Raw genomic sequence first — 24,536 nt, forward strand, 5'->3', positions numbered from 1 at the left:
AAGACGGCAGGAACTACAGACAATTTATGCACTTTTTCTCCTTTTAAGTACAACACCTATTCTAACCACCTCTAGTGAAAGGCTTTAGGCTAACACCAGATGGCAAACAATGTAAACTAAAACCACAAGAATGTCTAATTAAGAAGAACTGGAAAATTATGGAACTTATTTTGGTTTGCTTTACTAAATCAGGTACTTCTTGAAGCAAAACTCTGGGCAGAATTAAAAATAAAGTGCACTGTGAGGACATTTTACAAGAACACTGAAACTTAAAAAAACAACCAAACAAAAAAAACAAAAAAGAGAAAGTCAATCTGCTTCAGAGTGGCCTGCTGGAAGTCCACAGTACTTAGAAAACAAGTCTGCTTTTGCAGGACAAGATGACAGTATGAAGCACACAGAAGACAGGCTGCACAGTTTTCTCAGGTTTCAATGAAGAATATAATTGAAGAAAAAAGTCTTTAATTTTTCAATTTCTGAATTAAAAAGCTACATTCACCTAAGAGGGAAAAAAAATCATGTAGTCGGTGCCATCAGAGAGGTTCATATGGAACACAGACATTTCTGATCTTGGTGATTTAAGGGCTTTAGTTCAGGTGGAAAATGAGTTTTGAAAGTCTTCAGTTAAAACAAAAATACTGGATGCCACAACTTATGCTTTACATTTTCTGTATCAAAATCTGCCTACAGCAACTCTAAACATTTGCTCCTATTCCTGTTTTGGCTATTTATAGTTATTCATAATTCTGTGAGATGCTAACAGACTTCAGACAAGGAGAGCAAACCTTCTGAACCTCATTTGTGACTATTATTAGTCATGACAGGGGATAATGTTTCTTGTGCTTTCTCTGATTGCTTAAGCAAATTTTATAGCATCTTTAACACTTCACTGAAATGGTGCATGCATACTGACTTACAGGAAAGATTACACTACAGAATTTTTACAACTACTGTAGTTACGTATGTTATTGGCTATTTTGAATCTTTCTGTTCCATAGGATAAAAGTTCCTGTAATTAGCCTCTTGATTGCCTTAACTAGCCAAACATAAAGCATCAAGCTCTCTGGGTAAATCATGCTTACTACTGACTAATTTCACAATATCTAGCCTTCAAAAAAGCACCATGCCAAGAGAAAAAAAAAAAAACTATTTCTATAAATGATAGCAAACTAGTTAGAAGAAATCTGTATTTACCATGCACTTTAGGAAACAGTCATTGTAAAAAAACCAAACTGCTAAATACCCAAAAAGATTCAGAAATTAACTAGGCAGAGAAGCTTGATTCTCTTCTAGCATGTATTATAACAGCTAGAAAACTTTATGTTGAAACTTGTGCATTATCTATTTTCAAATGCTTCCTGTTACTGGAAGATACCATACTTAACCCACAGAACGCTCTGCAATGATTTACTATGTATTTCTCCCGTGCCTGATTAAGGCTTTATCAGTCTAAGCAGAGTAAATCAAATCACATATGTATTCATTTAAAAATTATAAAATGACATAATGAAAATAATTCAGGGTTGCACAGTAAAAGGACTGGACTGTATGCTAGTTTAAATAGAACTTTCTGAGATGAATACTCAACCATATGTTAGTAAAGCTAGAGTAAGACCACTTTTCTCACTACTTAATGGACAATAGAATAATTAACCATTAATAAAAATTAAATCAAATACAGCACACTGAGTAAATGTATTATTTTTAAAATCTTATTTATATTGCTGTAATCTGCAGAGGTTTCGTAACCAATCTTTCCCAAGATATGCCTATGTTCTTTTAATAATCTGCTTGCTGTTGGAAAACTTCTAGTCATTGCATTTCAATGATATAAATTTCAATGAGTGTGCAGATACCAATCTTTTAAAATGAATTTATGAATAAGCAACCTTAATGTCTTGTGTTAAGAGTTCAAAAGCAACATATACCATCTGAAAAATACCACACAATATTCTATTGTAAACATCATCAATATGCAGGTACTTTGTGTTTGAGATTTCTTATCTAATACACCCACAAAGAAGACCTAAATGTGTTAGAAACTACATGTTTTTAAGTAAGCAAATGACATGTACTCATTTAATTATAAAACCAGAAATTACTTAAGGGGGTTTTCTTAATGACAAATATCTAGTAGAAAACAGATCTATTCCACTTACTTTGTCATGGGTTTAGCCAACTGAAAAAATTAAAAAATAACAACTAGACCTCAAAAATGTGATTAAAAAAATTGCCAAAAAAACCAGCACTGTTTGCTACAACTAGTTTTCTCATTCACTGCTTTTGCAATGCAAGCCCTCTACTGCAATTCGTAATCTCAATTTCAGTGTATAATACTGGCTTCTGTAAAACTGTACTATTTTTAAGACTTGTTTTGAGTATAGTAATTTTTTTAATTAAAAAATAAGCATAAAAGAAATCACATTTTATGTATTCACTGGATGAAAAATAATTTACTTAAGCAAGCTGATCAGAACATTTGAGAGATTTAATCACATAAGATAAAGAAATGCAGTATTTCTCTTTTAGTGGAACCTGGATGTTCACTCATTCCAACACCCAAATTAATCACAAGATTTCTAGCCCACCTCAATCTTAGATACAAAGTAAATAAGTAGTAGACCAAGTTTTGGAAAAAAAGAGGCGGGGGGGGAAGGTATTTTATTTCATAGTTCAAGAACTAAAGACTAATTAATCTTCTCTGAAAGACATCACTGCAGTATCTAAACCATTATTTCCTCTTTTTCCTATTTCACTTTCTTGCTGAAGATTATTGTCTATTTGTCAAGGACAGTAGCAGCTAACTCATCAGCAAGTGTCTTTCATAACCTGCTGATTAGCCTAAACTGACTTTGTCAGTAACCTTCAGCAGAAGGCAGAAGTGACAACAGTTTAAATTGCTACAGATAAACCTGTCAAAGATCATGATTCCGCTCACAGAAAGACTAAGTGATTTGCGCTATGTGATACATTCAGCTTAAGAGCTGGAACTTGACAGTATCTTACAGTTTCAACCACAAGACAGTATTCATTAATGCATTTTATTATGGCAGACAAAATAGAAGTTTCCAAATTCATCCTGGAATGTCCAGATTTTTTTTAAAAGTGTTTCTGGTCTGTATTTCTTTTCCATAATGTAGAACTCTATCCAAGGTTACCAAAAAAAAAAAAAAAAAAAAAAAAAAGCAAGCTGTAGACTGAAAACCATTCTCTTCCAAGACACAAAATTTATCAAATTAAGACACTGCCAGATTTTGGCATGACTGGGCTAGACAACAACCTTGACCACATAAACTTGACCTGAGTGAATGCTGCTAGATTAATTCTTGAGCTGTCATACAAGGTCATCTACACTGGTTCCTCAAACAGTGGAAGAAAACAAGAAAAAAGCACCATATAAATATCCAAATACAAGATGTAGTACTGGGAAGGTCCAATGTAAAACCAAATGATCAGTGAAAAGTGCCAGTATTGTACAAAACAGAAGCACAAGGGTATGTGTAACACTGGCTGAACACATAAATTTACCAGTGTTTATGAATGCATGAATACACTGACTACTAAATATAGTATTCTGACAGTGTTGCTGTGCCTCCACGTTCACACACACACACTGAAGTGAAACCTTTCTACTACAGCCTATTATTTGAGAGGAAATAATAGGCTTCAAACCTTCCCCTGAACAACATATTTTCACAACTTGTAATATTTACGACAGTGAACAGTAACATATACTGTTCTAGTAAGAAAGTTTAGCACAGAAGAAAAGTTAAAATCAAACAAGTGGTATGTAAAAAACATCCTGACTACAAAAGTTAGTCTTCTACAATAAATGCAATCAAACTCTGTTCCATTCAAATGCCCTTGCTGAGAATTGTCTTCCTGTCTGCTGGAAACATGATCTAAATGCAATTCAATTCATTAAATGTATTTCGTAAAGTATTTTGACAGCATATTTTAATCTTTCTACTAAGGGCTCAGACTCAAAAAGGGAGAATCCAACAGCAAAAGCATCCCAAACCACCCGATATCACCCAGAAAAATAAGTGATTGCTAAAATGCAGATATAGTCTTAGGTGAAAGAAACTTCTAATTCTTTCTCTCTTCCCCACAAAAACCTAAGAATATTCACATCATCTCTCTCACATGGTAATATAGCTTGCAATTAGTTCATCCATCAAGTGAACTGCTAACAATAAAATTCTTATTTCACAATCCCTATTGTCTCAATAGTTGTGTACTGAAAGTAATTTTTACTGTCTGACATCCCTACAGAAGACAATAAATATTTATTTTGTCACTGCAGAAATTAATGCTTTCCTACTGCTACTACTCAAGTCATGTATTTTTTAAGGCCATGTTTAGTTTATATATTAAGATGTAACACACCTTAAGTCTTGGCTCTTTATACTCCTTAAGACTACAATTTAACTCTTTCATGTATATATTAATTTATAAATGAGACTATTTCATTTAAGATGAAGGCCGCTGTATGCACAGTCACTCAGTGTCACACCCCAGAGTAATTTAGGGGCAGGAACTAAAGAATAGCTCAAAGCTCATGTCCCAGTAATTTCTGAGTCAGAAATATTAACAGAAGTAATTTCTACAGTAGCTTGAAATCCCAATGTCTCCAAGCATCTGACATAACAGGTTTTCCTTTACAAAAGATTTCGTCCCATCAAAGTTCATGAGAAAGTTGAATAGCAGCATAGAGTATCTTCTCCACCAATGAATATTTAATAATATATTATTTCACATTATTTAGTATTAACTTTTTGTAAGGTTTATAGTAAAACAGGTTTTAAGCCAATTTTTAATACTGAAACTAACAATTTCTGTTGTATACAACCACAGTATCTGAAAGCAAATACAAGTTACTTTAAAAATATGATGGTAAGGTGACTAGAGGCAGCTGGTGTTCACCTGATCAGCATGCTGACACCTTTTTCCCTTCCACCTTGCATCTGAGTCAAATAGACTTATTTGTTTTGGGGAAATCCAGATTCATCTAGTACTGTTAGGCATTCATTTAAAATTTTGTTTTCTTAACCTGTGCCCTCTAATGTCACTGAGAAGTTTCTTAAGAAGCAAGAAAATATATAAACAAACCCCCCAGAACTTTAAACACTCAACAAAAATATTTTTCTCACTGTGAACAAAGACCTGCTTAACATACAAGTAATATAACATTTGACCTACAGTGCAGTACTCAGTCTACAATCTTTAGCTACTGCTGTTTCATACTTTTATGCTTGATTAAAAAACTTATTTTTACTACCTTACATCAATTTCAACTGTATTATATCATAATTTCAGCATATTGCCACCAGCAGTATGTACTTTGCTTACTGCACTGACCACTTCCTAAGGCAAACTTCAAATTGCCCTTTGAGAAATTACAGAGAGAACACCATCCCTCGTGTTGATTTGGAGGCATTTGTCACCAAGTGATACTCAACCTATCAGAGCTTGTTGATTCGGAGATGAATATTAGCACTGGCACCTGCCTTACCCCTTGTTCATTTTCTACTGGCCTTTTGCAATTAGGTCAGTCAGTTTTCCTTCTCCTTCTGCCAATAGCTGAACCAGAAGGTGGAGAGGCCTTACAGCCTACAGGTGAGCAGATGGTGTTCACCTTCTTGAAGCAAGAGCAGATGCGTCTAGAGCACCACAAACTGAGAATAAAAGATCAACACATTTTGGGAAGTATTCAAGTCACAGAAATGTTGGATTTTCAGTGGTGTGGGTTTGATTTTTTTCCCCTGTTGTTAAGTGTCCAGCCTGTTTTGGAGTGAGGGGGTTGTTTGAGGGAGTTGTTATTTTAAACAATAATAAATTTTCGGGAATCGTCAACATTACTCTTTTACTCTAGGAGACAATTTCAAGCTGTAAATGTCAGTGAAATAGTCCTCTGTAATTCAGAATCAGCTCAATCAGCCTTCTAGAGACAGGATTTCAGACATGTCCTGCTTTCAGTACTACCTGTGGGCTACTTGCCCATTCTCTTTTGGAATACCACTCACTGGGAAATGTAAATTAAAAGCTCAGCTATGAGGTCAGAACTGCAATATCTTAATAGCCGTGTTTTTGACAGTCTAGCAAAAGACTGTAATAATGTAAACACAACTGGGTCAGAGAGCCAAATCTGATGTTGCCCACCTGATTGCAACAGGTTTCTACAGAACAGTATGTGGGATAAGCATCTGCCTGCTGCAAAAAAAGGTGCCTAAAATTAGGTTCAGAAAATTAAGATCTCTTACCAATTAACTACTATGGAAAGCATGCTGAATTTCAACATGAGCAAGTGTGGGGCAAGGCATCCATTAATAAACTTTATCATTAAATCTACTACTATTAAGTCTACACCCACAAAGACTCTACTGCTTATTAACATAACAGTTCTTTCTCATCCCAGCAACAATACAGAGACAGAGAACAACTTAGTTTTACTTTTAAAGTGCTAGAGGCTACACTTGGGTCTTTGACAGTCACAGCAGCTTTGATATGCCTTGGTGGCATGTTTCCTATCAGTGTTACCGTTACAAACTATAAAAACCCAAACACCAAAACCACACATAGAAAAATGCTGGTGGACAGGCTTAGCATTTTTAGCGGTCTTGTCCATTTGAAGATGACACACTTCAGAGAAGCTTCCAGCACAACTTAGAGAAATAATTTCTCCTACTTTTCCACCCATGGTCTAAGAAACATCCTAAGCAGAGTACTGATGTAAACTGTTTTCCAGTGTTTTGAATTGCACCTCCAGCCAAGAGCAGCCTGGGTGACACACTGGTAATAACCTTGGCAGCACACTCCTCTGCTTCTAACACTGCCAATACTAATGAAACAAAACGGGATGCAAGAGGTTTCTTAGAAACTTGCTGTTAATGCTGCCTGGCTGGAACTATCTGTAATGCTCGTACTAATTATCCACAAGCAGATTAGACCAGAGAGTGCCAAGTCAGCCCAGCAGCTCTTTCTGTGCACACTCTGCTGGGTGACCACATTTATAAATTCACAATCACATTAATTGGTTGACACTGATACAAATTGCAACAAAGCTGAGTTTAAGAATTGTTACAGCTTAAGACAATCATCACTAAGAACTCTGAAAAATATTTTTAAAATAAACAATTAAGCAATACACAAAAGTTATTTTATTTTAAATCAAGTAATAAATGAATATTTCTATTTTCAACAGCATGTAGTGAAACACACCTGTAAAAATCGGTTTGTGCAGTATTTCAAATGAAAAACTAAATTAAGAATGTGGAAAGAGAACAAAGGAAGGATATCTCCATAACAGCAATTCAGCTTTCTAGAGCCAGCATTTTATGTAGCACATTACAGTCACTTTTATGCCCTCATCTGTATGCATCAAGTTGAATAGTTTTGTCTTCATCTAGAGCCACAATACCCATATGTACTCATACTTCTCAATAATATTACATTGTACAGCCTCAACTGTATTCTCTCATTGAAGGCAGAAGACTGTAGTACTACTTTCTGGTTTTGTTTCATTGGGTTTTTTTAAGGAAATAAAAGAATATTACACTGCTGAGTGATTCTTTCAAAATACAGATTCACCACCTAGGCTTCCAAACACCTTGTTCTGTACCATTTCTTGATTTAATCCCAGTTGACAACTAATCTCCACCCAACCACATGAGTGTCTCTCTCTCTTCCCTGTGGGACAGGGGAGATAATCAGAAGGGTAAAGTCAGCAAACCCAAAGGCTGAAATAAGGATAGTTTAATGAGTAAAGCAAAAGCATACAAGCAAAGCAGAACAAGGAATTCATTCACCACTTCCCACAGGCAGGCAGATGTTCAGCCGCCTCTAGCTTAACAGGGCTCCATGACATGTAACAGGTACTTGGGGAGACAAAAGTCATCATCCCTAACATTTTCTTCATACTTCTTCCCTTCATTTTATATGCTGAGCATGATGTCAAATGGTATGGATATCCCTTTGGTCAGCTGGAGACAGCTGTCCTGGCTGTGCCCCCTCTCAGCTCTTCACTGACGAGGTGGTGTGAGAAGCAGAAAAGGCTTTGGATCTGTGTAGGCACTGCACAGCAATAACTAAAATATCCCTGAATTACCAGTCCTGTTTACTTCACAAATTCAGAACACAGCCCCATACTAGTTACTATGAAGAAACTTAACTTTATCCCAGCCAAAATCAGAACAAGTATAAAACAGACAAAATTTAAACATTTTTTTTTACCACCTACAAAGAACAGACCTGACACTCTTATTTTATTTAGGTAAGAACACTGAATTGGAGGATGTGAAAGACTGAATATCCAAGATCATATGAAAAGCTGAAGTCCATATGCATCTCAATGTAATTTGCTTGTTACTATTATTCTTAAGGGAGTAACATTACAGTGAAATTACTATTCTTGTTATTTTTGCTTCAAATTCAATATCAGACATAGAATCCCCTCAAGATCATAGAGCTATAATTAATTTTAAATGTAATATTCAAAGTTAGGTATGCTTTTAAAGCTGTCTCTTTAAAAGAGATTTAACTTGTGGAAAAAACCAACCCTAATTTATGCTTTGATAAATATTAGTCTTTCAAAACAATAGTGCTCCAACATCTGAAAATTGGTCCCAAGAGATGCTATTTTCTCATCAAAATACAAGTCAGAAATGAGCTATTTTCTCCTAAATTAATGTCATCTTTACATTATAGAGGAAAAGGAGAACTATTTTATCTCATTAAACAATTCACTGGGGACACAAGGAGATTAAGGGGGAAAAATAATATAAAAGGTGTTAACTCCATAAAAACTGTCACTAGTACCTCCAAAACACGATCCAACATGATATGAGATCCAACCACCAAACCACAGGTGTCTCAGCATGGATTCCCCTTATCCTCTGTTACAGCACTGAAAGGAACAACAAAACGAATCTCTGGCCCAGTGACCCAAGCACTTGCTTGGGATGAGGGCAGTTCATTTTTAATCCTTTTTTCAGTGGGTATTTTACTTTCAGAGTGTAACACCTTCAGCTTTAGAAAGGTGACCTGAAGTCTACACAATTAAGCCACTACAATCAGCAGAACTGATCTTCACAGTATGTCAAATAATGAACCAAAGGCTGGATTGCCTTGGTTAAGAAGAGTCACCTAAAGCACATTTAATGCGTACCGACAAAATGACAGAACAAATATAACACAGGACTTCTGTATCCAATGCTATTTTTCCCATTGTCTTTTGGGAAAATGTACGAACAAGAAGCACAGAGATAATAAAGTATTTACTAACCCTTGATCTAATTGGTTACCCAGCTTTCATAGGTCCTTGCTAGCTTAGAAAGACAAAATGATAATTCAAAATAATGCTTACCAAAATCACTCACGTAATTTTGAGTCTCTGAAAATAAGACAGCCTAACTGAAACAGCATTCACATGCTTCCTAACTGTTAGCTCTACCAGCAAGTCTTGTGCTCTCTAGGGTGTTGTCCATTGTCTTGGATGATTCATGCAGAGCTCTGCTTCTTTTTCTCCTTCCTTTTAACCCTCTCTCAGAAAATCCGTTTTTCTTCACACTCTAAGCAATGACACGGCCCTGGTATTTATGGTCAGTTTTATCCATCCTCATTGACTAGCCTCCCCTGTGGCAGATCTATTATGCTGATCAGCACCATCAGCAGCAGTTTCTGTTGCTTCAGCTACCACATGAACACCAAGACCAGTGTCCCTCCAACGAAGGATATCCACTGCACTTGCTGATTTCTATCAAATCTGTTTTCATGGAAGCCATTAACTCTCTTCAGTATACCAAAAGAATATTTTCCAATGTACACTTTAATAGTAAGATTCAATTTAACAGTAAGATGCAATTTTATTTCTATAGCTACAAGACCCTGAAAAATATGAACACAGTGAGTGTTGACACAAGACCACCTTGGACAGGTTTCTTCAATTAAACTTAATATGCTGAATATAAGAAAGGAATATGCAGAAAGTATTCCTTATTTCAAAACACAGTACAAATTCAAATGCTGTTTCATCCACTAAGTATTGCTACTAAGATATTCAAATAAATGCCTTTTGTCCTAAGAAAAATCAACTGCCTTCTTCAAAATGAAAGCACAGTTCGGTATCTAACACTGTGCTCAGCCTAGACTTCAGTAACTGCAGTATGCATTCAAAGCCCTGCCATTTGAACTCTGTTTAGTACTGAGTTTGATCTGCCTTTGTATGAAGTAACATATTTTCCCGAAGTCAGAATGCCTCACTCTACCAAAAGATTCAAGGACTGCACCTTTCTCTGAAATGAAATGTGAAAGTAGATGAGTCTGAGCTTTCAAACACACGCTCATGCAGTCAAACCTAGAAAATTACTGTACAACACAATTTCAGCTTATCTGAAATCTTCAAGTCTTGCTAATGCTCTAGCTTCAAGAACCAGAGGTACTGGCGTTCCCAAGAGCTAGATGCTGTTTCTAGGAACATATGGGTTTTTACATTGTGAAGAGCAGAGAGAATCCCATTATTTCCTAAATGAGACTGTAACCAGTGTCTAGATCTGAGGGCAGGTTATCTGTTTAAGCTTGAAGAAGACTTATCCAACATCATAAAGCTATCTTACACAAAAAAAAAACCCTTACCAATTCCTAGAGGCAACTACTTAACATTTGCTTGAAACACAAGATTTAGGAAACTTTGCTTTTCATTCACTATAGGCGAGACCAAGCAAGCCCAGCCATCAAATATGCTGTGGTTACAGCAGAGTGGGCTACAAGATTTTTCAAGCTGTAAGAGGTGTTTCTGTTTGATTCCGATAAACCACCTAACTAGCTATGTGTGGCTGAGATTTGGTCTGACTATATGCAAGGCTGCACCAAAATCCTCTTGTAGGCACATGAAAAAATATCATACATGGACTTCTCCTGAGGACTGGTGCCTCCGAGTATTGTAAACCCACACCCTTCCATTACTGCAAGTACAAAACTGCCTCTAATTAAAATATATATATATAAACTCTTTATTTCTGAACTGAGCATTGCACTCCAAACAGAAATATACACCACAGCCTTCAAAATCTAACAAATAAAAGCATAATCTTCATCAACCAATCTATTTCATTAACTCTCATAGCTTCCATCAACATCAAACAAAAAGGAATTGTGTGGTCCAGTCTAACTGCATGTGCATTGCAGATATTTCAAAAGCTCTAAAAGGATTAAGGTTGCCATGTTACACAAATTTTTGCTCAGAAAATATTTTTAGATGGTATATGAGTCTGCATGTAAAATTCTATGATTGCTGCAGAGAAAAGAAGGGCGCAAGCACATCCTGACAATTGTACTGCTTTATTCCTTCAATTCCCTTAGTGCAAACTTAGAAAACTTGAAACAAGAGTATTAGACACACACACAAAAATCTCCCTAGAATTTGCTGCATATGTAATCAGGATTATTTCCCATTTAACTGCATCAGACAAAGTATTTACTAGGGGTTTTTTTTGTTAAATAAATAAACCCACATAATCCTTGTATGGAGCGTGCAGAATAATCAGTTCCTCTTCTACACGGTTTAAAGTACTTTTTTAGCTCTTTAATGTTGCTCATTTGTAAGGTAGGGAGCTTGTAAAATAACACATAGGGAAATGTAAAGGCCATCAATTCCCTCTTGTAAAGCAACAACAGTCTGATTACGTAAGAAAGTATGGACACACAAAGTATAACTTTCTGAGTAAAGAGCATATACCTGAACAGGAGCTGAGGGCAGAAAAAAAGCTTTCATTGACCCTTTTTTCTTTCTGGGGTGCAAGGTTTCAGTATGAGAAAATAAACACTTATTGAAATTGTGAACTGTATAGAGAATCTGTTTCCAAAAATAGCCCACTAGCCATTCTATTTCTCTGCTGAAAAAAGCAATTCAACTTACTAATGAAAGCACAGACAAACACATATCCCATGCTGAACAGAAGCCATGTATTTTGAAAACATCACTCTAGAAAGATAGTTCTCCTTTTAACCATATTACAGAAAGGTGAGCTGCTCCAATGGTCTGAACAGATACTGAAAATTTTCCATTATTTTTCTTGGACAACGTGCCACTCAAAATTAACTCTTATTTGTCATGACTAAATTAAAAAGAATATCATGCAAGATTGTAGCCATGCTCTGAAATGCTGGTAGGATGTTTGCATCCTTATTTTCAGATATTACAGAAAGAAGGACTACAGAAAACACTGAGAGAAAATGGAACCAAGGTGAACAAAAATATTTCCAAACTAAAACAGTCACCAATGCTCTATTTTTTATTTTATTGTTGTTAGTTGGTTGTTGCTTGGTTTTGTTGTCTCACCTCCTGTGAATCTTTTCCAATTTCCAAGCAGTTCCTAGGACACTGGCCCACATCTTCATGTATTCTTTTTCAGTTCATTGAATGGAAGATTTAAATTTGTAGAGTTATTGGTTCTATAAGAACTATGAAAATAGTTTATTAGTAAGGAAATACACATTTTTAGGACACAGGGAAAATACGCTGGAAATGATCCCAACAATCCTGAATAGAAAGACCTTCAACCATTTTGGAACTGAAATACTCTAATCATCAGGAGGTACACGAAATGCTATTTCAAAGCAAATGGTGAAATAAAATAGACAGTATTTTAGAGTTAAAATACACAGATATTGGAGGAAAAGACATAGCATGTGAGGCAGGACACTTAGTTCTTGGTCTCAACTCATCTCTCTATCTCTTCTATATAAACTTCTCTATTTTGACACTCTCCAAAATCTTCCTTAAACAATCAAGCTACCTCTTCAACTTGCTCCTCCAGCAGCTCCTCCCCAACAGATTCCAATTCCAGAGAGCACAGTTACTTGCTTGATCTGATTGCCACTTCTGTCACTTCTTTTCCAATCTATTGGAAACTCTACTACCATAATCTGTTTTCTTTCAACACAGAATCACAGAATGCTTTGGGTTGGAAAAGACCTTTAGAGGACATCTAGTCAAACCCTCCCACAGCAAGCAGGGACATCATTATCTAGATCAGATTGCTCCAAACCCAACCTGACTTTGAATGTTACCAGGGCAGGGGGAATCTACCACCTCTCTGGGCAACATGTGCCAGTGTTTCATCATGCTCACAATGAGTCTAAACCGAACCCCCGCTAGTTTTAAACCATAGTCTTTTCTCCTGTCAAAACAGGCCCTCCTAAAAAGATTCTCCCCATCTTCCTTTAAGTACTGAAGGCCACAACAAGGTCATAGAATCACAGGGATAGGAAGGGACCATTGGTCATTATGTAGCCCAATTCCCCTGTCACAGCAGGTTCACCTTACAGCAGGCTGCACAGAATAGCATCCAGGTGGGTTTTGAGCAACTCCAGGGACAGAGACTTCACCAACTCTGTGGACAGCCTGTTCCAGTGCTCCACCATTCTCAAAAAAAAAAAAAGTTCTCCTCGCATTTAGATCCCCAAAGCATTCTCTTCTCCAGCTGAGAAACCCCAACTCCCTTAAATCTTTCCTCATGGGAGTAGTGTTCCAGTCCTCTCATAATTTTTGTGGCCCTTTGCTGTACCCACACCAATATGTTCATGTTTTATTGTGCTGACAATTCCAGAGCTGGACATAATAATCCAGGTGAGGTATAGCCAGAGCTGAGCAGTGTGACTGAATCCTCTTTCTCAATCTGCTGAACATGCTTCTTGATGCAGCCCAGGATACAACTTTCTGAGCTGCAAGTTGGTTCTTCATCAACCAGTACCCTCAATTACTTCTCAACATGGATGCTCTCAACCCCTTCATGCTCCAGTCTGTACTGATAGTGGAAATTGCCCCAGCCCAGGTGCATGACCTCACACTTGGTCTTTTTGAACCTCATGAGATTCCCATGAACCTATTTTTCAAGTTTGTCCAGGTCACTCTGGATGTCATCTTATCCCTCAAGTCTGTGATCCACACCACTCAGCTTGCTGTCATCTGCAAGCTTGCTGACAGTGGAACCACACTGTGCCACTGGCAGATATTAAACAACATTTATGCCAGCATAAATCCCTGAAGGAAACCACTGGTCACCATTTGGTCATTGAGCTATTGACCACTAGCCTCTGAATGTCACCGTTCAAGCAATTTTTCATCAGTTGAACTAATTCACTATTGCTCTGCTCCCGTATTAATTGACCCTTTGGTTCTTCATCACTCCTCAGTATCAAAGCTTCTCTGCTTTTCAGTTATGAAAATGACAGGAGAGGCTGCTTTCATGCTTCAAACTCTGAGTGCTCGGCTCTTCCATGGGCCTGTCCTGATCCTAAGTCACCTTTGGCATCTCCTAGGCCTAGTTTACTTTCTCCTCTCCTACTCTGGTATTACGTGAGCACATCTGGCAGTGACCCTCATCAACTGATTCATGTAGACTGCAATTTTTTTTTTAAAGACTTTGGTCCATAGATTATTGATTGTCTGAATGTTTTTCAAAATCAGCTTGGAAAACAAGCTGAAAGAAGCTTTTACAGTGCAACTTATCAACAGGTTATTTTTATTTAGCTCATTCTATATTTAAAAATTAACCCAATTTTATTGGGCTGTAAACCATGAATTAATGCATTAAAAAAAAAAATCTACTGCCTAAGATAACTAAGTGACAGTCCTTTTGATTTTTCACTTGAGTTGTAGGTACTGTAGTAGCACATCTTACACTCAATATAAGTTCAGGTCAGCATTTCTCAACCTCTCAAAAGTCAGTGTAGACACTACCACTTATTTCTGGAAGACCTCTATGTCTTCTGAAAGATTATCTATTCATCTGCTTATTGACGATCCCTGCCCTGCTTAGACTGGGAATCTAAGAGGATTACAGAACCTGGTGGCAAGGCTGAAGGCTTGTTAACTTAATAAGGCTGTGGATTTAAAACTGTGTTAAATTAAACAGGTTTTGAAAATGGCTTAACTGTTAGTGTGGATAAGATTTAAAAGTCTTCTCTCGGGTTTGTATCTAGCACATGAAAAAGATGACCATGTGATAGTAGAGCACCAGCATATACAAACAAGTGAAGGTCCAAGAGACATTATTTTGGCAAGGTCTCAGCTTCAGAATAAAAGATTCATCTTTACTCAGAGGCACATCACCACAGCACACTGAATTCATCTTTACCAGAATTGTTTAAAATAAGCTTGTACAACAGCTATGCCCTATATATGCCAACTTAAATTGTCATCTGATTTTCTTTGAGTATTTTTCATCTCAACACTTTTTAATCAGTCAAAAGTCCCTCATAGCTTCATATAAATAAAATGTAGATTACAACCTAAATTGTTAACATGCTAGTACAAAATAAGTGAAAATATTTGTTTCAAATTATTTAGTATTGATCACCTTGCTCCTCTGTGCAAGAAACACTACATTTCTTTTCCTCAGTTCAGCATCTTGAGAGTCTGGTACAAGTTCTTTGTTTGAAAAGCTTGTCTTCTAAAAATGTGGTTCACACAGGATAGAACAGTGCTTTTGTCCTTTAAAAATCCTTCAATGTACACTTTTAAGTTCAAGTGCTAAGAAAAAGTCAGGAGAGGTAATAAGCACATCTTTCCTTCATAAAAGGGAAGCAGAGCTACCTCACCTTAATGCAAATGCAACACTAATAAAACTGATTTTTCGTGACACTGATACAGGAATACTAAAGACTGAGGAGTGCATCAGGTGTTACGGAGTCCAACAGGGCATCCTCTGATGCTTCGCTTATCTTCAGTGCAACACTGGGAGCACTCTTCCACTTCAGAGAGAAGATAACTGTTTTACTTTTTAAGTAACATTAAAGTGCTTACTTTTGATCAAATTTCATTTATGATTACTTGCACACTTCCCAGCTAGCAACTGTAAAATTCCAATGCACCACAGTTGACTACCATATACCTAGCACACTTGAATTATTACATGCTCCATCAACAGTATGTGCAAATGAAACAGAGAAGTCTTAGACCTGTGTGTTTCATTTTCCCCTGAACTGGAGAATCCAAACCTGGATGTTTTCATTAAACTTTGAATGACCTATTAAAGATACGCATACAAGCATCACATGTCAAATAATTTCAAACACTGGACTCAGTTTCTTTCTTTGGAGTGATTGTACTTCTCTGCAGAGCATCTTTGTGAGCCTAAACAATTTCCTGATGCTTAAGAGCATGTACAACACAGGCGTAACTGTTTGCCTCTGAAATGACCAAGACCAGCTAGGTGCTTCATGCCCAAACTGCAGCTCCAACAGTATCTATGGTATGAGAATAAATGAAAGCAGTTATTCAGTCTTTGTGCAGCAAGGCACTACCTAGGACTAGCTTCATTGTTTAGCCTGATACTCAGAGGACACTGTTGCTATCTCCCTTTGTGTGACAAGGAAAGATAAGTGGTACAGAAAAGAAGACCTGCCACTTCAGGGCCATCCACTTCCTAAAATTAATCCAGCTCACCTCAGGCAGCTACTCTAGGTAAAAAAAATCCTGCTCTCCAAAACATTCCAATTTGGTGCTGCAAAAATCAAAGCAAGAGAACTGATCTAGGCATTTGACACAAAATTTGCTACTTTTCTGAGTTGCTTCTTTGTTAGTAGACAGAAAAGCTCATCTGAGAGGAATTGAGAGATAACAGATGCATACTTTTCCTTCCTGTATGCAATAAAGAGGTGCACATGTAGCAGGGCTGACCCAACAATATCTCATCTTTAATTACTGAGACATGTTTTTACCCACACTAGGATGTTCAAACAGGCAATGATTTAAAGCAGAAGAGAAAAACAGAACAAACTTCCAAACCTAAAGGAGGCTAAATGTTACAGTAGCAACAACCTATACTTTACACTCATTCATTTAGCAGATTTAGTCCGAGGAGACAAGAGTATCTGTAGTTCAGACACTGCAACAGATTATTTCCTTTCCTATTGTTTATTTTACCTTCACTATGTTTACAAACTGGACACCGAGGAAAGAAAAAAAATATATTTTCTTTTTTTTTTTTTTTCTTGAAGCAGTACACCAAGATGAGAGGCAAGAGAATGTCTGAATAAAGGACAATAATGGAGCCGAAGGAAAAAACAAAGGTGGTGTTAAGCATAGGCTAAGGAGAAGGCCAAATGCCCTGCAAGGGGAAATACACCAAAAGAAACACAAATAACTCAAACATAGCAAGTTTCCCATTTTATTATCACAGCTGCAGTTTCAGGCTTGCTGCTTTCCATAGTTCCTATGCATACACTAAAAACAGGGGTAAGAAGAGGAAGTACCATGTGAAAACCTTTTCAATCAGGTAAATGAGGAAGGAGAACGATTTCTAGTTGACCCCATGCCAATCAGCCCTTTGAGTTCTTCCTATCATACAGGATGTTTGTTAGGCCACTGAACAAAAGAGATCCATTGCAGAAAGCTAGACACTATTCACACAGAAACATGGCAATAGCACTACTGACTCCGACTTTTCTAACCAGGCTCTGGGCCACCTATGTAAAGCATATTTTATTGGTATTTGATGTCTGTGGTAATAAGAGAAAAAATGAAACTTTCTCCTTCTCTTAAAGAAAAACAACTACTTCCCTTCACAAGCCCATTAAAAGTAATGGCTTTAGATTTCCTTTCTGTGCAGAAGTTTACATTTTAAGAATGATCAAAGCTTTTTTCAGTAGAGCAATAACCTGTAACTCACCAGACAAATTAAAGTGGAGAAAAACATACACCATTTTATTTCAGATAGATGATTTCAAGCAAGTCTACAGAAATGAAGGAATATTAAATTGGAAAACTAAAGGGAAAGGTCTCTTTTCCGCCTGAAAACAAAGCAATCATACAGCAATCATGTCCACCAAGAGAGACACAAAAGAGGCAGCAGAAACAAAGTAAAGAGATATTTGAGTATCACACTTAAAATACCATAGATTTGGGTTTTAGTTCATAGATGCAGTTACTTCAAAACCCACCTATTTTCTAAATAAAGGGATTACACTAGTTTCTCAGCTATTTCATCAATCAGATTAATGTCAGCTGGCAGGTTAAAGAACACAGTCGAGGTTCAAAGAATGAAACAATGTTTCTATACTATCAAGACCATGCACACTAGATTTTCTCTTTTTATTCTTCTCAAAACGCACTCAAATTTGCAAACCAGCATGCCAGTTAGACACAGATTTCTCTTGCTAAAGAACAGAACACCAGCTTCCACAGATTTTTAAGCACCTAGCTTTTTCCTCACTAAGGTATTTAAGCAATTCCCTAGTAAATATCCAAACAGAACTAAATCCTTTTAGCATTGTAACACTAAGCACTGGACCATCTCTGATACAGGAAGTGGATTATGAACAGTTCTGCAGTAATGTGGAAGTCAATGATGTGAAGAACAATATCTACTGACCTCAGCAGAGACTGTGGATCCATTGTAAACCATCCTATAGATACATCCAAAAAAGTCAATTTCTGCTCTAAAGAGTATACAGCTTAAATAGAGAGTCAAACAAAGACAGTACTATCAGTCATATCTGCAGATGGGAAACAGAGGCACAATGAGCTCTGAATGACTCTTTGCAAGGGTATAAAGGGATGTCTGTGGCAAAGCCAGGAACTGCACCTGGAAGCTCTCAATCCTAGCCCAATGCCTTTAGATACTGAGACAATTCTTCCTTTTGCTTATTCTCCCTCTCTTCACTTAGAGAGGAAACACGTGAACACTATGGCAGTCTATTTGGCTTTTACATTATAAATCCCTTTATGTTTTCTGTAGCTTAACTTGAGATACAAATGTGTTACAGAGAAGTAATTAAAATTGTAATTTGTAAAAGTAGGACCTGGTACTTCAGACAGAGTGAGAATAAAAATGTGCACACACGATTTAGAGACTTCCCAAAATATTTTCCAATGATCACTCCAGAATATGGATAAGCACCTATCTTCACATTCTTATTTCACACATTGAATTACACTTGACACTCCTTACTTTTATAGGATAGAACATATGCAGTAATGCAAAATTAAAACCACAAAGACAAGATTCACTTTTTTTTAGTTTTGTTTTCTTTCAATAAAGGGAACAGTAGATCTTGTACAAAAGAGGTATCATCAAGCAATGATTCTCCAGCCTACTATTACAAATACCCATCACAAAACTAACTTTTCTTGCGCATTTCTACAATCACTTTTTCCTCCAAGTGGCACACCTGAAACTTCAATCTACTCTCACAATGTGAGCCTCCTCCAAGAGGATCTGACCAGTAGATGTTTACTTACAGGACGTTTCTGCATACTATTTTACACTGCTAATTCTTGTTCTGAGCAAATTTAAACATCTGTTTGAACATAAATTTGCTGCTGTGCTTGGAAGGTCTCTTATTTATTTTCAATACTTTAATAAAGTTATTGATCTATGAACATGTATTTTCAGACTTATTTTCTAATCTAATAAGTTTTCTGTCATGATCTCAGTAGTCAAGCAAGTGCTATGTAGACAACTACAGCACTTATTTCACCTCTTATCAGATTTCTGAATACTGCTAAATAGTCAAACTGAGCCACCACCTTGAACTCTCTTCTCTAGGGCAGTTACCATAACACAGAATCAGTTGCTACCAGGATGCAGTCAGCAGTCTTCCATTAGGTACAGTAGTGTCTTGGTTGCAGTTTAAGCTTCCCAAAGACTCAAAATATAGCTAACAGAACCAATACAATTATAGGACACCTTCCCCTCTCCCCGCTTTTGGAAAGAAATTAATTAGATGTAGAAAGGAAAAGGTAAAATACACCCAAATAATTAGTCTCACTTGGATTTGGAAGTTAAAATAAAAAAAACTTCAACAATAAAACAGAAACTATGCAAGGTAGGGGAGTCACAAAGAGGTACAGGGAATGGAAAAAACCAAGATAAAGTATATATATACAACCAGATTGATGGCTATGGAAGGAGGCAGAATCACGATTTGGTTTTGTCCACCAGATGCAACAACGACCACTTGGTAAAACAAAGAGTAGCAGCAACAAAGCGTTATCAAACAGGCAGGCAGGGCAACAGAGAGATAAACAGGACGTTCCTCAGTTTTTATAAGGGGGTAGACAGGAAGTGGGAGCAGGCTAACCACTACACTGGGGGCCAGGTTCAGACCCACCCCCGGGGAAGTGCCAGAGGGACCTGGGGTCAGGTTCAAGACCACTGCCCCAGGAGGGTTAACCCTTTACAAGTAGTATGCTTGCCTTTGTCCAACTGGTACGCGGGAAAAGGCACAGAAGGCTTTATGCATCAATCCAGCAGGGAACAGAAAGAAATAGGGAAAAACTGAAGTTACAGTAGTGAAAGATTATAAAGGTTACAGAAAGAAACAAGGTTATTAGAGGCACAGTATTTGTTAATCCCACCACCCATCCAGCTTCATTAGTATTAAGACTCAAGGAACCATTTGTTTACCTCCATCTATTTGCACATACATACAGAGAACACAATATACATAGTACTGTGCCGTAACAGGGGTAGCAACCCCATAGTCATTGATACAGCTCAGGAAATCACACTGCAGTACATGATGTATTAACCTTTCCTGAAAATTACAGCATCCTCTGAAAGAGCATTTATGAGCTCAGTATTACTTCAGGGTATAAGCAGAATGTTTATGACTTGACAGCCTGCATCCACATTCACTTCATTTAACATAACAGCAACTTTCATTTACTAGTTTCCCTTCAGGAAAATTAGCTTAGGAAATCTGACTCTGCCACTTATCTAAAAACTGTTTTTCCTCTAGAATTCCCATAGAGGAATTGTACTTCCAACTATTTTTATGCTATAGTCAGCAAAACAAACAGGGCATTCACCTCAATACTGTCCATTAAATTGGCATTTTGTTTTCTGGATTTTTTTTTTTTAATAATACTTCTCACATAGGAAATAATTATTTTACCTCCTCCTTCTTATCTTTCAGAGTCAGCTCAAGTTTTCAAAAGTACTGCCTTCCTGGTGGAAAAAGCTCTGGACAGAGTGGACAAAAGATGAGAATATCATCTTTCCCCAACTCCCAGAGGAAAGAAAACATAAAAATGCCTGTGAAACCCCAGAAACAAAGATGTATCCAGACTTACTGTAGAACATTAACATCTATTACGAATGTACACGGAGTATCAGTTAATTGCATAACAAATGCACATAGTCATAGCTTTAATGGCACATACATGCAGCATAACCAATAAACTGAAGCAACATCTTATCACTTTCTATTCTGCACATCTGGAAATGCACATGTTGCACAATAGGACATTAAAAAAAGGGATGGAATATTCCATATTCAAGGTAATTCCTCTAGTAAGGCATTGAGAAACTCTAAAATGTATATGTAGTACACTGCCACACCAAAAGCCTTTTGGAAGAAGCAGCAGTTATTTACAAAGGTCAATATGAAAATACATTAAACAAGTTATATGAGTAATTTGCAATAAGTTGAAGAGCTTTTGCAAATGCAAGGTATGAAGGTAAACGTGTTAAAGTTCTGGAGAATACCAGACTGATTTTGATACTGTTGAAGCTTCTCTGCAGTTTGTCTTTTTTTTTGATTGAGGTTTACCTTCTGAAAGGAGAAAGAAAAAAAAAAAAAAGAGAGCGAAAACTAAAGACCATTATTTTCTCTTCTCCCTTACCAATTAATCTATATTCAGAACAAAACTCATTAACAGGAAGTGGCATGATAATTATTATTTTTGTATGCTGAAGAACCTAATGAGAGTCTCTACCAAGGAGAAAAAACAACACAATCTAATGGAAGAGCACTTGTATTTTAAAACCCAATGCAAACTTAATAGTTGTGCCTAAGATGTTTTAGAGACATTTAAATCATGTAAGTACAACTGAGAACAAATCAGTGTAAGACTTCCTTCGTAGGATAAGTAAGCTAAAAAATATTCAACTATAATTGAAAATAAATATTAGTCTTGCCAAATACATGTTTAAGCCCTCTCCTTGGAACTCTTTAAGACATTTCTTAAAAATAAACCTGACAATAAGGAAACCACCTAAACCATTCAGAAACTCCACTTCAAACACATTAACTTTGAATACGCAACCATCACAAAGTGGGTGGAACAACCTTTCAGAGAAGCTGTTCAGCCTTGTCATTAGAAAAAGCAAAGCAAGGTCAGTCATCTCATAAAATCATATTTCCTCAGTACAGGCTCTAGAATGGATAATCATACATGAAGCTACCAAGTGCTGACTAAGTTATGACAGAGTCTACAGGTTGCACAGATCCTAAGAAGGGAAAAGAGTATACACAGAAGGCAAGGTCTTTCTACCACAGTAATTTTCCAAATCACTTGAAAAACATATTGAGGATAAACTAATTAAAGATGGGGTGAGAACTGAGAGTGTAAATAACTTACCAGATCACAGCAATACAAAGACTTCTTTTCAAAGAAAGGGAAGCACAAATATGGCTCCTTACAAACCAATGGCAAAGCCGTCATGGGTTTCAACAAGAAGGTAACTTCCCTGGTTACATTCAGCATTTGTTGTTTAACTCATGAGGAATTTACTGCATCAGAATCATTACGGAAAGCGCAAGAGCCAAAATAAATCCCTAGCCTTACAGTTTAGAAACCAAGAATAATTTCAAGTCTTCCTCATGCTGTTTATCCTTAACAATTACTTAAGCTTTCCACCTAAATTACCTTGTGCTATTTTACTTCCTTTTAATAAGACAGTTAAGGTACCAAGACATTTTTATTCTCCTTACCAACTGGGAGTTTTAATAAGGAAATATCAGTGGTACTTGCATAACAGTAAAGTCAATACTGACAAAGACATTAATATGTTTTCCTCGAAATCTACAACAATTGTCAAAAAGACTTTGGTTTGCCATATTCACTATCTAACTGCCTTTATCCTGAAGCAGAGGGCATCAAGTTTAAAGAGTGCAGGAAAAGATACAATCACAACAAAATATCATCACCACAATGCTTACCCTAACAGGAGGGCTCCGTGCTTGCACTCTTTGCTGCTGTCCAACTTGAGAGTTCTGCAGGTCTTTTGATCCACAATTAGTGCTGATGGGAACCCTTAAAGCATTTGTGCTACCAGCTCCACCACCAGCGCTGGGTTTTCGAGGCCTCTGTTTGATGCCATCCAGTAGTCTAACAAGCAAAATATTACTGGGAAGTTCGTCAACACTGCAGTCCACTAAAGTCCTGCACTCTGGGCATCGAAGCTCATTTCGAGAGCTCACAATGCCCAGCAGACAGCGTTTACAAAACGTGTGCTGGCAAGGCAAGACTTTTGCAGAAGCATCAAGGCGTTCTAAGCAAACAGGACACTCCAATAGATCCAGCAAAGCTGACTCATCCATTTTCCTTGTATTACTTAACTTAAAATCAAACTCTTGCAAAATTTGTGTTTTGAGTACTCCCAGGATATCATGTTACATCCATGCCTCTTCTGACCATTGCCTGAATTTTTTTGAGGAAAAAACATATTAATAAACTGTGAAGAGTCAGCAAGACTTATATGAAAACATTCACACTAAAAGCAAACAAAATGGTACCTAATTCACTAAGTACTTTCAATAAATGTAAGAAACATCAAAATAGCAATAACTAATGACAGCACTCTATATCAATGTATCTACTTAGCTAAATAGCTATAATAAATGCTATCAGCTGCTTTTAAATTCAAGTTTCCATATAAGTTTACCTAAGTGATTTCATTTTCAAATTGTTCCTGTACTGTATTATAATAAAGCTTAGTTTTTATAGTTCTTGCTCAATACACCTGTATCTCTGAACATTTTTTGTGATTTTTTTTCACAAGACAACAACAAAAGGAAGTACAACTGGGTTTCGAACAGCTGACTATAAACCAACATGGCATAGCAAGGGGAATTACATGTATGCCAAGACTAAGCCAAGAGCAGACTACATTTGTACTATTTCTGTTAAAATGGCAGCACATTGGATATATCAGTCTTGAAAACAGCCTCTAGCTCACAAGATTTTATGCTTACCACAGGCAGTGACAAGGCGGCTTATTACAGTGTTGCCTTTAAGAAGCGCTTCAAAAACTATTGCGAAGTGATTTACAGCAGGAAGTGCTACTGCCATATCGTTAGGACAAGGCGAGTGCTGCTGCGTATGCACCGAAAGAGGCAGCGGCAAGCCTTCAGCCTGCCTCAGCGTGTGCAACAAGGAACAGGAAAATTCGAGGGTAAAAACTCCACCACAGAAAAGCTCCCTAAAAAAGGTCATTCTGCGAGAAGTCACACTAGGCTGCCTCACCAGGGTAAAAATGGCTTGTTGAGCTCACCAGTCCTCATCGCTACGCGTCCGCGTACTTGGCGCGGCAAGACAGCTCTGGCTCACATCGCTACCCTAGCGCTTCCCGCGGCGGTGCGGTACGGTACGGCAAGAGCCTGTCGGTGAAGTCCTGCGCCTCGGGGGCTACCGAGGCCAGGATCCGGGCGAACTTGAGCCTCTCCACCCATCACCAGCATCCGGCCTGCGGAAGCGGCTCGCTCGGCTTCCCGAGTGCCGGACGAAAGTAGAAGCGTCTGTCCCG

At 37.3% G+C, this 24,536-nt stretch overlaps 1 protein-coding gene across 3 annotated transcripts in view; it reads right to left on the reverse strand.

Annotated features, from left to right (window-relative positions):
- SH3RF1 (SH3 domain containing ring finger 1) overlaps positions 1–24,536 on the reverse strand; it is an 81,901-nt gene that overhangs the window by 56,740 nt on the left and 625 nt on the right. For 2 of the 3 annotated variants that reach the window (XM_064148827.1, XM_064148828.1), the window contains exon 2: positions 22,951–23,431. In XM_064148827.1, coding sequence (XP_064004897.1) covers positions 22,951–23,331 — 381 coding nt within the window. In that variant the 5' untranslated portion in view covers positions 23,332–23,431. Of the gene's footprint in view, positions 1–22,950; positions 23,432–24,284; positions 24,367–24,536 lie in introns of those variants that run through there. The other variant, XM_064148829.1, reaches the window with a different exon arrangement.

This window comes from Pogoniulus pusillus, chromosome 9 (assembly GCF_015220805.1).
Source record: "Pogoniulus pusillus isolate bPogPus1 chromosome 9, bPogPus1.pri, whole genome shotgun sequence".
Lineage (NCBI taxonomy): Eukaryota > Metazoa > Chordata > Aves > Piciformes > Lybiidae > Pogoniulus > Pogoniulus pusillus.